The 15,286-nt window shown below is 37.1% G+C and overlaps 2 protein-coding genes and 1 long non-coding RNA gene across 5 annotated transcripts in view; all 3 read right to left on the reverse strand.

Annotated features, from left to right (window-relative positions):
- LOC130551973 (uncharacterized) overlaps nt 1-15,286 on the reverse strand; it is a 386,856-nt gene that overhangs the window by 366,685 nt on the left and 4,885 nt on the right. The window lies entirely within an intron of this gene.
- tmed6 (transmembrane p24 trafficking protein 6) lies at nt 5,750-6,547 on the reverse strand. Its single transcript, XM_057330086.1, has 3 exons — nt 6,395-6,547; nt 6,087-6,241; nt 5,750-5,995 (listed from the first exon to the last, which is right to left on the reverse strand). Exons 1-3 carry the CDS (start codon nt 6,474-6,476, stop codon nt 5,765-5,767), a joined length of 468 nt encoding a protein of 155 aa, XP_057186069.1. The 5' UTR covers nt 6,477-6,547; the 3' UTR covers nt 5,750-5,764.
- On the reverse strand, nt 12,099-15,073 carry LOC130552039 (uncharacterized). Its single transcript, XR_008962673.1, has 4 exons — nt 14,980-15,073; nt 14,532-14,782; nt 12,338-12,547; nt 12,099-12,236 (listed from the first exon to the last, which is right to left on the reverse strand). It is a non-coding gene; the product is annotated as an uncharacterized LOC130552039 (long non-coding RNA).

The raw sequence follows: 15,286 nt of genomic DNA on the forward strand, positions 1-15,286 counted from the left end.
ATGTTATTTGATTATTAATGAACATCTTAAAATATAATTTATTTTATTAGTAAGTTTATTTATTTTATTTAGCCTTGTTGTGCAAGCTCTCTGTAGCTTGTGCAGAGGCAGCAGCTTTTGCCAGAGGGGAACTGGAATCCCCTGGTTGGGCCTGGGTTCTCCTAAGTTTTTTTTTCTCGATTAGAGTTTTGGGTTCCTCACCACCGTTTGCATACTGTTTTTGCACTATTTGCCTGGCCGGGGGGGCTGCTTTAGAATTTTAAAGTTTTACTTAATTAATATTGCATATAGGAATTTATAGTCTGTTATATTTGACCTGTGCTTCTCTCTCCTTTATCTTAAATGTGTGCTCTCACTGAGCGTGTGTGTGTGTGCGTACTTACATGTGTGTGTGTGCGTGCGCATCCGTGTGTGTGTGTGTGTGTGTGTGTGTGTGTCTCTATGTCTATGACTGTTAGTACGTGTGCATATTGTGTGTGTGTGGAGTGTTTTGTATGTGGGTATGTCTGTCTTCTGTGTTCAACTTTTTCTTTTTCTTGTTTTTGCAGGTACAACTTTAATTGTTTTGCTTATAGTCAATATGTCTTATGTACAGCTGCTTTGTAACAATGAAAATTGTAAAAAGCGCTATATAAATAAAGTTGAGTTGAGTTGAGTTAAACAGGTCAGGTCTGCCCTCAAAACTCTACCAGTTGTTTATAAAAACTATATCATTCTGCAGGCACCACTCAGACAACCAGCCATTTAGTGATGATAATCTGCTATAAATCTCATCACCACGATAAGTAGTGAGGGGGCCAGAGAATATTACAGTGTCTGACATCGTGCTTGCGAGCTCACACACCTCTTTAATATTATCTTTTGTGATCTCCAATTGACGGAGTCGAACATCATTTGTGCCGACGTGAATAACAATCTTACTGAATTTAAGATTAGCCTTAGCCAGCACATTTAAATTTTACTTGATGTCAGGTGCTCTGGCTCCCGGTAAACATTGGACTATGGTGGCTGGTGCCTCTATGTTAACGTTCAGAACAATAGAATCACCGATAACTAGGGCACTTTCAGCAGGTTTCTCAGTCGGTGAGTCACTGAGCGGGGCAAACCTGTTCGAGACTGTAATCGGAACGGTCGAGTGATGTTTTGTCCTGCGACTACGCCGTCTCACAGTCACGAAGTTTCCCAGCTGCGGGGGATTTTCAACCGGAACCGAGATGTGTGGGCTAATGTTGCTCGCATCCAAAGTGTTTTCTATCGTCGTTAAACTCTTACTATCCTCAGATAAAGATTGGATGTGAGACTCTAATTCTAACATCTTCTCTGTCAGCCTAAATATTTCCCTGCAGTTATCGCATATAGAACCCTCGCAGCTGACAGAGAAGGCTAAGCTGACACGAGGTGCAAGTAACAATAATAGGAGAAGCCATAACTCACCGGGTTTGAAGTGCAATTCCAAATTACCAAGGTTGCTCGATGAATCGTAATATACTTGCATAAAAAGAGAAACAGTTAGCACACAAGACAAACCAGAGGCAAGATGATATTCCACAGTGTAAACAGAAAGCAAGCTAACACGCTATTGCTATGCTAGCGGAGTTAAGTTAATTATCACTTTTGGTTTAGAATCTTCAAGTAAATAACAAGAACAGGGTTATTGAGATATCAGGATAAGTTAGCAACGACAATGATAAGTAACGATAATAAAATACACTAATATTAGCGCGAAGTGTGGGGATACAAAAAAACGGCCGGCAGCGATGCAGACAGGAACCGGATGCATCATCCGAATAAGTTGGTTTAGGACCAGAAAGGGGTAACTGGAACCACAAAAAACTCTCTGTGATGGTGTGCTCGTTGCACAAATGCATATGTATTTGCTAGTGACTTTGGAGATGCCAGAGTTTTATTGCCAGTCAAAAATTCCCAAACTTGTGAAGTTACATTCATTTATTTGATATTCATATTCCTGACCCCGTTTGGAATGACAGTAAATGGAGTCGAAGTGTCGATTCCATCGACTCCAAAAGTGGGAGTCGAGAATCGGAGTCGACTACAAAAAATCTGGAATCGAATCGAGTGATACACAAAGTGATGGAAAATACTTATTTTCATGGATGTTAAAAATGTGGAAAGAACTCACTGCATCTCACCCTTTCCTGGCTGCATTATTATTTGTAAAGTAGAGTTTATGGAATGTGTGCATACATTGTTACAAGTATGACAGTTAACATTTCAAAACAACATTTATTTATTTTGTTTAATATTTTATTAATTTAGGGCAATGGGCAAGATTCTTAGACCTCATCAGTCTATTTGGATGTTGCTGATAGTGTAAAAACATCAACTTTAAAGCACATGTGATTGATGGATTAGCATTGCTCAACATTACTTACTAACTTACAGTCAACAACACTTATTCAATGAATGTAAAATAGTATGACTTCACAAATTATTTTTAACAATTTAACTGTTATCTGTGAACATTCTTACTGTCAGTTAATGGGCCAATGTTAGCATCCTTACCTAGAAACACATGCTATGACTTTCTTACCTGTGTTAAATAAGTTAGTAACATCTATTTACAATCTATCTATTTACTTTACAGATGGAGCATGAAGAGACAGGCCATGGACCACAGCTCTAGTTTTTACACACCCACCCCCACACACACACACATTCAGATAAGATTTCTCACTGATTAAATGTTCATATGAAAGTTTGTTACGTTTTGGTGGTCAAGTTATACATTGTCATACATCTAAATTAAGAGTTTGGTTCCAAAAAGACATTTAATTGTTTTTCAAAAATCATGTTTTTTTATTGAGCATTCCAATTAATATAAATCAAAGTGCAGCTGGTTTGTTTTGATTTAAGCTATGATAACTAAAAAGTACAGCTAACTAACACAAAAACATGATAACGTAATAAAAAAGATTTTTGAAAAACTAATGCGTTTTAAAACTCATTAATGTTAATGAGTTTTTAAAAAGCTTTTATAATTAAAATACCTGTTGATTGCACATGTAACTGTTGTATACTTTTTTGTTCCTGGAATGATGTTAATAAACATGATGTTGAAAGAGAAGGTTGCAGCACTGCTCATCTTAAAATAACATTTTAATAACCTAATCTAAACTATTTTTTGTTCCAAATAAACATTCTCAGAACGTTGGATTTTCAATACATTTTTGGTTGCAAGAACGTTATAGGAACATATTATGCTAATCATACATTAACGTTCCAGCAACGTTAAGCAAACTGGACATTTTTACGTTTTTGGAACATTTTAAATAACGTTCCCACAACCAAAACAGAATGTTTGGAAAATGTTCTCAGAACATAATTTTGTTAGCTGGGGTACAAAACATGGCGGCGAATTCAATGTATGAAGGGCCGCTCTGTATGTAGATATAAATAGCTCATTCTAAGGTATTACAAACATAATGGTTCATTACGTAAGGTCTTTATACACCTCTGAAGAAATAGTTTTGTATATTATACTGCATTTCTGTAAATAGATCCTCCTAAAAATGCCGTATTGTTCCTTTAAAAACGTACAGATTTGAGAGTAAACTTATATTTTCGTGATTTTCGATTGATTTGACACATCTAAATCAACAGACCATGATGTAACAACTGACACTCAGGGCTTTTGATTGTTATATCTAAAGACGGAGCCGTGCTAAACGTCTGTGGTGAGACAAGAATAATGTTAGCCTGAAGATTATTAAATGTTTATTCTTCTATCAATAAAAATCTGCTTTAAATATTGTGTTTAAGTCATTGGTTATTTTATTTCAATATCTATAATGTCTGATGTTGAGGTAGGCCTACAAACAAAGTGTGGTTTTATTAGAAATTATATACGGTGCTGTTTAAATCGAAAATTAGGCTACTTCAGTAATGAAAAAGGAATTATTAGGATAAAAGAATAATCTAATGCATTGATTTCATCCTCCATATTGTGTGGGATGATGTATTTTACTTATTTTAATTAGATTAGACAAGCGATGAATAAAAAGACAGCATGGATGTATTCATTAGTGACATGTAGTGAGGTCAAACTGACCCGAGAAAAATATTTAGGCTAACGTTCTGGGAACGTTACCCTAATGTTAGTTTCTGGTTCACAGAAAGTGTTTTTAAGGTTTGTTTTTGGTTATCTTTACATAAATAAAACGTTAGTTTCATGGTTTCTATAACTTTAGGGGAACGTTTCCCTAACGTTAGTTTTTGGTTCCCAGAACGTTATGGGAACCAGAAAAAAACGTTCTATTTCAAGAAAACTTTCCTGGAGAACCAAAAACAAACCTTAGAAAATAACGTTCTGGGAACCAAAAACTAACGTTAGGGGAACGTTCTGGGAACCAAAAATTGTTAGCTGGGTGGTCATTTAATTTTCGTTTTAGAAAGGTAATTAAAAAAAAGGACCCTTGGTTTTATTTTCTTCTAATAATCCAGAACCAAGCGGAGGGAAAACGAGTCAATTGTGTGGTTCTGTCATTTACAGAAAAGAAAATCCATTGAAAACGAAAACAGAAAAATGCCTCACTTTCCAATTTACTAAACGCCATAACTGGTAACGCCCACAAAAACGTCACAGAATTGTCGGTGTGTCGTATCTGGGGGCGTGGCCTTGCACGGAGTCAACGTGGGGAAAATCATGAGGCTTGTTCGAGTTGACTCATACTAGCCTAGCCTGCCAGGCTGCCACCGACTGGCGAGATCAGCCAGTTGCATATGGAGCAAAAATTGTGCCAAAACTTAACAAACAAATTCAGTGTTTTGCAAACAAACGCAGCCTTTTTTGCAAAGAAACTCAACTCTGAAACAAACAGAAAGCGTTTTACAAATACATAATGCAATTATAGAGAAAATGCATAGGTGTAACATATAAATGTTTAAGTCTCACCTTTTTAGGAGATCCTCTCAGCTTGATTTTCTCACAAATGTCACCATGCAGATTTTCTCACAAATGGGATAATGCAGATTTTCTCACAAATGCATGTGCAACTTCCTCTTACAAAACAGCAGGTGGTGCTAATGGGAATTTTACATTTGTTTCTATAGGAAGAAGCCATGAACATTACCTTGCATCCCACCCTTGCCAGTGCCAGAAACTGAATTAAGACAAATTTAATTTGTCAAGTTTCATTCATTTAGTCTCATTAAATTTATTGAAACTGTTAATAATAATCAGTTGCTGTTCTTAATAATAAACAATAAATTGTTCTAGGAACAAAATTGTACCTGCACAGTAGCTTTTTTTCTGACAGTGCAGGATCTTTTGTATGAAAAAAGGTTGACTCTTTTGTTCCTTCAAACCATATTTCCCACACGTGATGTATATGAAGTGAAAGAAATGTAAATTGTGTGTAACAATAGAATGATCACTCTCTGGTCCCACATTTTCACAGTCCTTTTGGTGATGATGAGGTGATATTTTGCTTATACAAATGTCTTTCCTGAATGTTAACTGTTTGATCCATGCTGGTTTTTGAAGTCTCCCTGTCACTTGCCATAATTGTAGATTCATTATGGATGTTAAAACCATGTGACTGAGATTAAGATGAAATTGCTTATGAGAATTAAATCGTTTTAAAGGTGCTGTGTATTTAGGAGTATATGACAGAAATGCAATATAAACAACTAGAGGTGTATAAAGTCCTTCCATAATGAAGCGTTATGTTTTTATTACCTCAGAATGAGCTATTTCTACTGAAAGAAATTGAACATCACACATGTACAGATTAGGTGTTGAGGATTAACAGCGGGGTTTGTCGGTCTGTGTTGGGTTTGTGTTAAAGAGTCTCTTGAGATAGTAAAGCTGCAGATATCCAGCTGTGATGATGATCAGACTCTGAACAGCAGACCAGCTGCTCACATAACTGTGGTTTGACTGAAGCAGGTAGAAATCAGATCCTCTTCTCATTCGCTCATAGTTGTAGTGACGCCACATGTGGAAGACAAACGTCTGCAACCTGTTGGTGCTTTCCTAAATGCACGTTTGAGAAGGGTGGATAAGATTTAAGAAGGAATTAGTTCTTTAACAACAGTAGAATGCATTGTACTCAGTACTCACTTACCCCAATTATGGACAATGTGCTGTTAATCTCTTTCATATCTTCTTCTTTTTGTTTCTCGATCTTTTCCTGTCCGTCAGAGTATACACCAAAGTTCAGGAATATCTGCATGCTCCCAAAACGGTTGTGGAAGTTGCTGAAGCACATCTGATAAAAACCTGCACATATAATATTAGTAATATAACATTGTGTCTCTGTAGAGAAGTGCATCCTTAACATTCTTCTATTTGTGTTTTACATAAAAAATAGGCAATGACGGGAAAAGCATGCATTTTGTTTTAACCGCATAAAACTCAAGTAAAGCGACTCACCGGTCTCCTCAACATTAAAGGCAATCTGACCACTTGCATCATCAGCTCTGCCGACTATTAAACTGCTGGGAGCATTGATCATGACAGAGAGATGACGGTCAAGAGCCACACCAGTTACCAACTGAACCTACAAAAACACATATTGACCATCAACATATCATTATCTAACGGATTTTATTTCGTCTGCACGTTTTACTTACCATAAAGTTAAGGTAGAAAGTCTCACCATAGCGTGCGTAGTGCCAGTAACACTGGAGACCTCCAGCAGGCAACACAATGGCAAAATTATACTGATCTGCTCCCCTGAAAACATCTTCATCAGATCCTCCGCTGCTACCCAAACCAAATAATAACGCAAGCCAAACCAGAGAAACGTCTTTCAGAAACATTTCAAACACAGCTTGAAGCTAAACGATCGGTTTCTGAGTTCACTGAAGTTTCTGATGATGATTAACTTTCAGTCTGACGTGTAGCTCAGATATTTCCTCTGGGCTTTACGGGTGGGAAGATTCAAGTCAGGTCACAGGTGCAGAGGACAGACTTTCCTGAAGTGACCAATGAGATTACAAGCATTGTATATGTTCATGCTGAAAGTTTTTGTACAATGTGTCTAAATGTGAAAATCAGAACGTTTTTAAAGCCTTTAACAGCTTCACCAGTTACAGTTACTTTGTGTTTATTTACAATCCTGTTGGTTATGTATGTTTACTGTAAAGCTTACTCATTTTTTTAGAGTACAAGCATTTCTCTGTGTGAAACAGTGAAACAAATGACAAACATCTGAACTCAACTCAACTCATCTTTATTTATATAGCACCAATAAAAACAACAATTGTTGACCAAGGTGCTAGACAGTCAAAGAAATAGTAACAACATTTACACATAACATAACATAGATCACAGCACACATCAGACCCGCCATAATACAATTAAAAGCCAGAGCAAAGAGGTGAGTTTTGAGTTTGGCTGTAAACTCATTTACTGTAGAGGCAGTTCTAATAGCGACTGGTATGCTGTTGCTCGGTCAACTCTCGATTTCCGTTTAGCCCGAGGAATGTTCAATAGTCTCTGGTTAGAAGACCTAAGAGACCTTCCAGGATTATGAGCAGGTAATAAATCAGACAAATGCACAGGAGCTAACCCATTTAGAGCTTGAAAAAACCAGCAGCAGGACTTTAAAATCAATTCTGTAACGAATTGGGAGCCAATGCAAAGAAATTAGTACTGTGGTAATGTGCTCTCGTTTACGCACCCCAATAAGCAGCAGCATTTTACACCATCTTAAGTCGATTTAGAGATGCTTGGTTAATGCCAATGTAGAGGGAATTACAGTAATCAAGCCTTGTTGAAATAAACGCATGAATTACCCTTTCAACGTCCTTATAGGAAAGAAATGGTTTCGCTTTTGCCAAGACTCTGGGATGGAAAAAAACTGGTTTGACTACATTACTAATCTGTTTTTCAAATTTGAGAGCACTGTCGAAATAGACCCCCAAGTTCTTCACTACTGGTTTCACACTGGAAGACAGATGGCCAAGGTTTAAGCCAGGGGAACCAGCGACATCTGATGAATCGAAAACAATAATCTCAGTTTCTCCTTCATTAAGGTGTAGATAGTTTAGGGACATCCAGGCTTTAACTTCAGTTAGACAAGCCCACAGGGCATCCAAACTCTTGTTATTGGATTACAGGGGCAGATACATTTGGGTTTCATCTGCATAACAATGGAAGGAGACACCATGTTTCCTAAAAATCGACCCCAGGGGAAGCATGTACAAAGTGAATAACATTGGAGCAAGAATAGAGCCTTGAGGGACCCCACTCGTTAAGGGAGCTGCATCTGAAATAAATTCACCCACACTAACAGAGAACCTTCTATTCTTTAAGTAGGATCGTAAACCATTTAAGAGCACTGCCCTTAATGCCCACCCAATGCTCCAAGCGTTAAATCAAAACAGAGTGGTCAATTGTATCAAATGCCGCCTGCAGATCTAATAGTACTAACACAGCAGATTTGGCAGCATCAAGAGTCATTAAAATATCATTCAGAACTTTAATCAAAGCTGTTTCAGTGGAATGCTTTTTCCTAAAACCCGAATGGAACACTTCAAAAATAGTGTTATTTAACAGTCTGTAGTTGACGAAACACTATTTTCTCTTTTTCTAAAATTAGTCAGAACTGTCAGATCTGTCATGGATTGCGTGGCTGAGAAGAACCCAGATGCAGGCAGGCAGTGAAGGGGTTAACACAAGATTTTATTTTAAACAATAAACAAAACCCCACGCGGTGGTAAAATGACAAAAACAAGGGGAATAAATAATAACAGACTCCACAGGAACAATAAACTACTAACTAGACTACAAAACACTTAACCTAAACTGACATAAACTAGACAAACATTGACTCACGGTGAAAACACGGTACATCGACTTGACAGGCTTAGCATACAAAATGATGCCACACTGAAAGCACAGGTACAAAGAACGTACGTAATCCACGAGCAACAAGACAATGAAACATGAGGACTATTTAAAGGGTAAACAAACGAAGGATAATTAACTAGGGCAGGTGGGGAACATTAGACACGGCAGGAAAGCAATACATGAGACGAGAGGGGCGGGGCCAACGACAAGACATGAGAAAACACATGAGATATTAGAAGATAAACATCCCATGGTCTTCTCACACAAAACCTAAGGCTTTGCCAGGGCTCTGCTACAGGACCAAGAAAAACATGACTAAATGAAGCAGAGCCATGACAGGATCTAAATTAGGCTTTTTAAGAAGTGGATGTACAATGGCGTGCTTCATGTCATGTGCTGGGACAATAGCCATTTCAAGGCAACTGTTCATAATTCTAAAGGAGAGGTTTCTTGCTACTTTTATACAAATGTAATATAAATCTCAGGGGTCCACAGAATGTGTCTGTGAAGTTTCACCTCAAAATACACCGCAGATCTTTTATTATACCATGCCCTAAATGCCCAGTTTTGCATGCGAGTAGAAACACACTGTTTTGGTGTGTGTCTCTTTAAGTCAGTGGTCACCAACCCTGCTCCTGCAGATCAACCGTCCTGAAGATTTCAGCTATAACCCCAATCAAACACACCTGAACTATCTAATCAAGGTGTTCAGGTTTGCTTGATAATTGCAGACAGGTGTGCTGAAGCAGGGTTGGAGCTGCAGTCTGCAGGACGGTCGATCTCCAGGAACAGGCTTGGTGACCACTGCTTTAAGTGCAAACATGAAATTTGGCACACTCGTACTGGTGGTCCTCAATAGTCATGCAACCAATTATGGGGTCTTAGCACTCTCTCTATAGCGCCACCAGCAGTTCAAAAATTAACTTTTCAAACGGCTTTAACTTTTGAACCCACAGATCTACAGAAATTCTACTCAGCCGATGTCATGCACTCATCATGCTTATCGCATTCGATGTATCACATTAAGACTCCGCCCCTTACAGTAGCGTCCATCTTGAAAAGTACAGGATTGCGTTTCTTCGCTACTGGTCCTACAAATTGTCATGAAAATTGGCTCAGACGATCTTTGGACTGAGCCACACAGATGTGACCCGGCAGAATTCTCGCCATTGTTAAAAATTTATGACGTCGCACACTTTTCGAAGTTGACCCAAAAATGTATTGGTGGATGTATCTCAGCCATTCTTCGATCTATCGGTATGAAACTTTGTACGCTTCATGGACATTTCGGACTGGGGGTCCTTGCCAAAATGGAGAACAGCGCTACCTATAGGTCGCAAGATTTGAAAAATGGCTATTTTTGCTTGTAACTTTTGAAATGTTTGTCAGAACATCGAGATCTCTGTGTCTACAGATTGCTTGTGTCATGCCGGATCGTATGATTACGATTCTGTCACAATTGGATAATCGGCCTGTCTGCCATTTTGAAATGTGTCATTAATCGTGATATATTTTGAACTGTATTATATATCGGTGTCATGAGGTATCGAGTCCCCTCTCGAATTCGGGCCCCTTTCGGACCCCGAGTGATTCTATTGGCTGAAAGAACATCTATTTGGGTACTCTTTTAGCGCCTGATTGAAATTCTCTCAAAATTACATTACGATTAATTTCACTAGAACTAGTGAAGGCTTTAGGTAGTGAAATCAAACAAATCTCTTCTTACTATTTTAGTTAGCTTACATATCAACTAGCATAGCATAGAACTACGTGGTTAGCTAGCGCTTGCGATAATCTAAGATAGCGCTAGTACTTATCGAACATTCACAAAAAAAGCACAACAATCTGCAACGTTTTACATAAGCGTTCATTGTCCAGATATTTTCGTTGATTTTTTTATTTACTGTTGTTGTTTAGTTAAGAAGGTGTTGTTTATTTGAGCAAGAAAGAACTAACGTCAGTAATCAACTTACATATTTTCTAATTACATATTAATTATATAAGGATTAAATATATATTTAAGATTAAAAAAATAAATAGATAAAAACTGGAACTGGACGTGTTTCTGGACCAGTGTTTACATCTTGCAAGAGGTCTTAGTATGACAATATTTTTTTTATTTTTTAAAACAATTGCTTGTATAAGACCATTTTATTATTATTGTATTATTATATGCTGTACATTTTTTTCTGTGTGTTTTAGTATATTTAGAGAAACGCATTACATCCTGTTAGGCATTGTTGTGCTTCCAATTTATTTTATTATGCAATACATGTGCAGTTAATAATAGTTAATAAAAACATTGTTATATTTTCAGTTATTCATATTGTTATAATTATGGTGTTAATTATATTTATGTGGTCAATAATATTTCAAGCATGTTGTTTGTGCACTTAATGTATTTAACATCATACAATACAGTTAAAACACTGTCATTAGTTAATTATTAAATATGTTACTTTAATTTGTCAGGAAGGCAAAGAAGACAGTTTGTCACAACAGTAAGAAACACAAAAGTAACTGTCAGCGTGGGACTGGGACGGCCCGAGGTTAAGTACAGCGTGACTGATACTAAATTAATTAAGAGATATAACATTTTTTACAAAAAATCTAAAGCATCATGGACACTATAATTGTAAGAAATTTACAGAGCACTTAAAGGCAGGGGTCCCCAAATCTGTTCCTGGAGGGCAGGTGTCCTGCAGAATTTAGCTCCAAGCTTGCAAGTTTCTGCTGGGCCTAGTGAGACATTGAGCTGCTTCAGGTGTGTTTGATTAGGTTTGAAGCTAAACTCTGCAGGACACTGGCCCTCCAGGACCGAACCTGGGGACCCCTGCTTCAAGGTACATAATCAAATTTACTTCCACATAATGTTATTATTAAGGGATAGTTCACAAAAAAAATCTGTAATCTTTACTCAAACCAGTATGACTTCTTTCTTTCGCAGAACACAAAAGAAGATATTTTGAAGAAAGTGGCAAACCAAACAATGGAACAATGGAACAACAAAACAACGGCGTAACCCAAATTCTTCAAAATATCTTCTTTTGTGTTCTGCAGAAGACAAAGTCATGCAGTTTTGAACTGACAACAATTCTGACAGAAATTTCATTTTTGGGTGAACTAGCCCTTTAAAAATTGTTGCAGTCCAGGTAGGCAAAGGATTTCTGCAAAACATAAACAGTATCTCAAAACTTGACACTTATATACCTCTAAAAATATAAAATTAATAATGTTGGAGAACAAAGGAAAAGTTGGAAGACTCGGAACTCACTTCTCTTGCTGTGTTGAAGTCTCTTGCTGTGTTGAATTGTTGGAGAATCTATCTGGTGATTTTAATGACACACTCCACAAGAAATTACATCTCTGAACAACATGTATTGAACCCTTCGGTTCTTCTCAGTATCAGAATGCTGAGCTGTTTGGCAACAACAGAATAAGTTATGTACATTTCACAACGCCAGTAATTATGTTATAGTAATATACAATAGTAATATATTTATTGCAAAATAAATGTACCTCGGGAATCAGTTCATTAAAGCAACTGAACTTTTTCTAGCAATTGTTCCTTCCTGGCCTCAAACAGAGCATTGCTTAATTTTGCTACGAGGTCCTCCACATGCGCTGACAATGCAGGATGAAAGGTTTGGCGTACTGAGATGACCTTTCTAGCCTTTGATTGCCACCACTGGTTACATGTGGGTTTTACGGAGCCTTGATGAAGATGTCCTGAAAAGTAATTTGTATCAGCAATCTGTACTATACATATTTTTTAATTGCTCTAAAATGTTATGATACAGCGGCAGACTGAGACTAAAAAGTGGCCCTGGACTTCGTTACCAAGAGCAGCCCACCACACCCTCACAACATACGCTTTTTGTTGGATTTTGTTCTGAACTATATGTTCCCACTATTATATGCATGTTTCTTATTATTTTATGTTATTGGTTGCAAAAAATAAATAAATGATTGGATGCAAATAAAACAAAAACACATGGAAAATCAATCTCCCCTAAGGGCCCCAAGGAAGAAGACTGTCTCGGTGCCTGTCCGCAAAACGCGACCGAGGCAGTTTTTCCACAAATTAAAGACACTCAAATGATAGAAATGTACATCAAAAATGTTTGAATTATTGTGTTATTCTTTTTAAACAAACCGATTTGTTTGGTGTAACACAAGTCAGGTTTTACCCGTTTTAGGCACGCTGGCGGTGCAATGGTTGCCCTCGGGGTGGGAGAGAGAGAGAGAGAGAGAGAGAGAGAGAGAGAGAGAGAGAGAGAGATGATTAAAGCATTGAGATGGTTTTTTTTAATGTCTTTCACATTCAATCCTTGCCAAATGAATGGGTAAACTTGATATCCTTTTCCAAATTAATAATAGGTACACCTGATATAACGCATATTGGATGAGTTGTAACTTTGGTGAAGAATCGGTCCCATATATTTCTGTAAACTGTGTCCCAATTCAGGGTCTGCAACCTTTAAGGTCGCAGACTTAAAAACGAGGACTTGGTTTTCAAAGCATGCAGCCTCAAAAGTTCAAGAAGCGAACTGAAACAAGTGGTACTTGCTGCAGAGCCAAGGGGGTGGAGCAAAGCTCCAGCTCCCCCTAGCTGGACCTAGTGGGCGGAGCTTGAGCTATCCACGCGTAGGTACAGTCCGGACTCATACAGTTTGTTTCGCACGGCAAGAAAAGTGTATATTAAAGATGAACTGAACTTTGAGACATTTATAAAATCTTTCCAGAGACTTAAACCGCTGTCTCAACCTAAATGCTAATATTTGTTGTTAATTTTGACTCCCTAACATTTTTCATGATGATTTTTTAGCACGTCAGACGTGTTTCTGTGACAAACGGCATTACGTGAACACCTAATAAAAATATTTAATGCCCAAACTATGTGTTTTCTTACAACTATTGGAATTTGTATCCATCTCAGAAAATGAAATGTCATAATATTTTCTTCTTAATAGGATGAATCATTTCGTTATTTCCCTTCATTTTTAATTAGCTTTTGATAAAAGCATCTATACTTTATGATGTAAATTACTACACTTAGACAATGTGAAAGCTTACTACCGCTTTCCTTCTTTTTTTCCATCGTATTAACGTGTGGTTTAGATGTGTTTAAATTAAAATAATCTGATTAATTCGTGTAAAGTTCGGCCTAGGTTACCTTATCTGTCTTTTTTTTATTTGTATATATGAATGCACGTACTCCAAAAATCTTGTAAATATAATAATTTAAATGGAATTATAACTGTAATTGAGGACTGACTCAGCCTTTGCGTGGTAGGCTATGCATTATGTTTTTTCAATATGTAACCAGTCTAAAAGTAGTCTGAAACCAGCCTTGTGATATGCCAGCATGAACATGGTAACACATGTGCTCAGAGACTAGTAAGGCATCCAAACCACCGACATTTGGGAGTTGCATAATTTAATAGTCACATATTCCACTGTCCTACAGTTGTTGCTGGATTTATTTGTTTCTATTAACCTTACTTAGCAAATTGTGCATCTAACATAAAATAAATATGTACATAAAATCTAATAAATATAATAAAAAATATATTCAAGACTTTTTGTTCAATATTTAGGTAAACCTTTATGTTTTCTCAAAGTTTTGTTAAAAAATATGTACTGTATTCTTTCATAACTCTCCACTATCAGATATTAAAGAGGTACATGCAAAGAAGTTAAAAAGCTGTACCTCAAAATCTGTCAGTACAGACCTGTTCCAATGGCCTGGAGAAGTGGAATTCACCAATTTTCTAAAGAAATACAACAAAACAATACATTGATTAAATAACAATATGGGCATTCAAATCCAAATAAAGACATAATTGATCATATTGCAATAAAATGTTATGGTTTTAAAGAGAACATCCCCTTCCTCTTCATAATGCATGACACAGTTCAGTTCATGAAATCACATAGGTATTGTTCCATCACTCCTCACACCTGTAAAAAAATAATTTTGTAGTTAGTTCATTTAAAAATAAATACAGGATAAAACAAGGTGGTTTTCATAAGAACACAGACATCTATTTTTGTTAGTATAAACTCCAAACATGTGCATATTATTAGTGAATTCAGATGCCATTTTTGGTTTTAATGCATTTACATTACAGGTGTTGTTTTGCTGAATTTTCAGTTACCTTTTGCCAGTGTCTTCTGTTAATATGAACCAGCAAGTTCCTTTGATATATCTGAATTCCAAAGCGTGTGCAAGTCACCATGATTTGTTGCCAGACACGTAATCTTTTTAGAGGTGGTGCTGCTGATGCTGGCGATGGAGGTGGTGCTGCTGATGCTATAGGGATGGTGGTGGTGCTGCTGGCAATGGAGGCTGTCCGGATGTTTTTACAGGTTTTAAAAGCCCGTCTGATTACTGTTGAAGTGCAATAGCAGCAGTGAAATGTGGTGATGGTCTGCAGTTTAGACCAGACTTGATGATGGTCAAAT

This window comes from Triplophysa rosa, linkage group LG3, assembly GCF_024868665.1.
Source record: "Triplophysa rosa linkage group LG3, Trosa_1v2, whole genome shotgun sequence".
In the NCBI taxonomy this organism is placed as follows: Eukaryota; Metazoa; Chordata; class Actinopteri; order Cypriniformes; family Nemacheilidae; genus Triplophysa; species Triplophysa rosa.

Bases quoted from the DNA above. Each gene is read 5' to 3' on its own strand.
- tmed6 (XM_057330086.1), bottom strand. From the start codon at position 6,476: ATGATCAATGCTCCCAGCAGTTTAATAGTCGGCAGAGCTGATGATGCA. The intron at 6,242-6,394 runs GTGAGTCGCTTT...TTATATGTGCAG, and splicing joins CTTTAATGTTGAGGAGACCG to GTTTTTATCAGATGTGCTTC. The intron at 5,996-6,086 runs GTAAGTGAGTAC...ACGTGCATTTAG, and splicing joins GCACATTGTCCATAATTGGG to GAAAGCACCAACAGGTTGCA.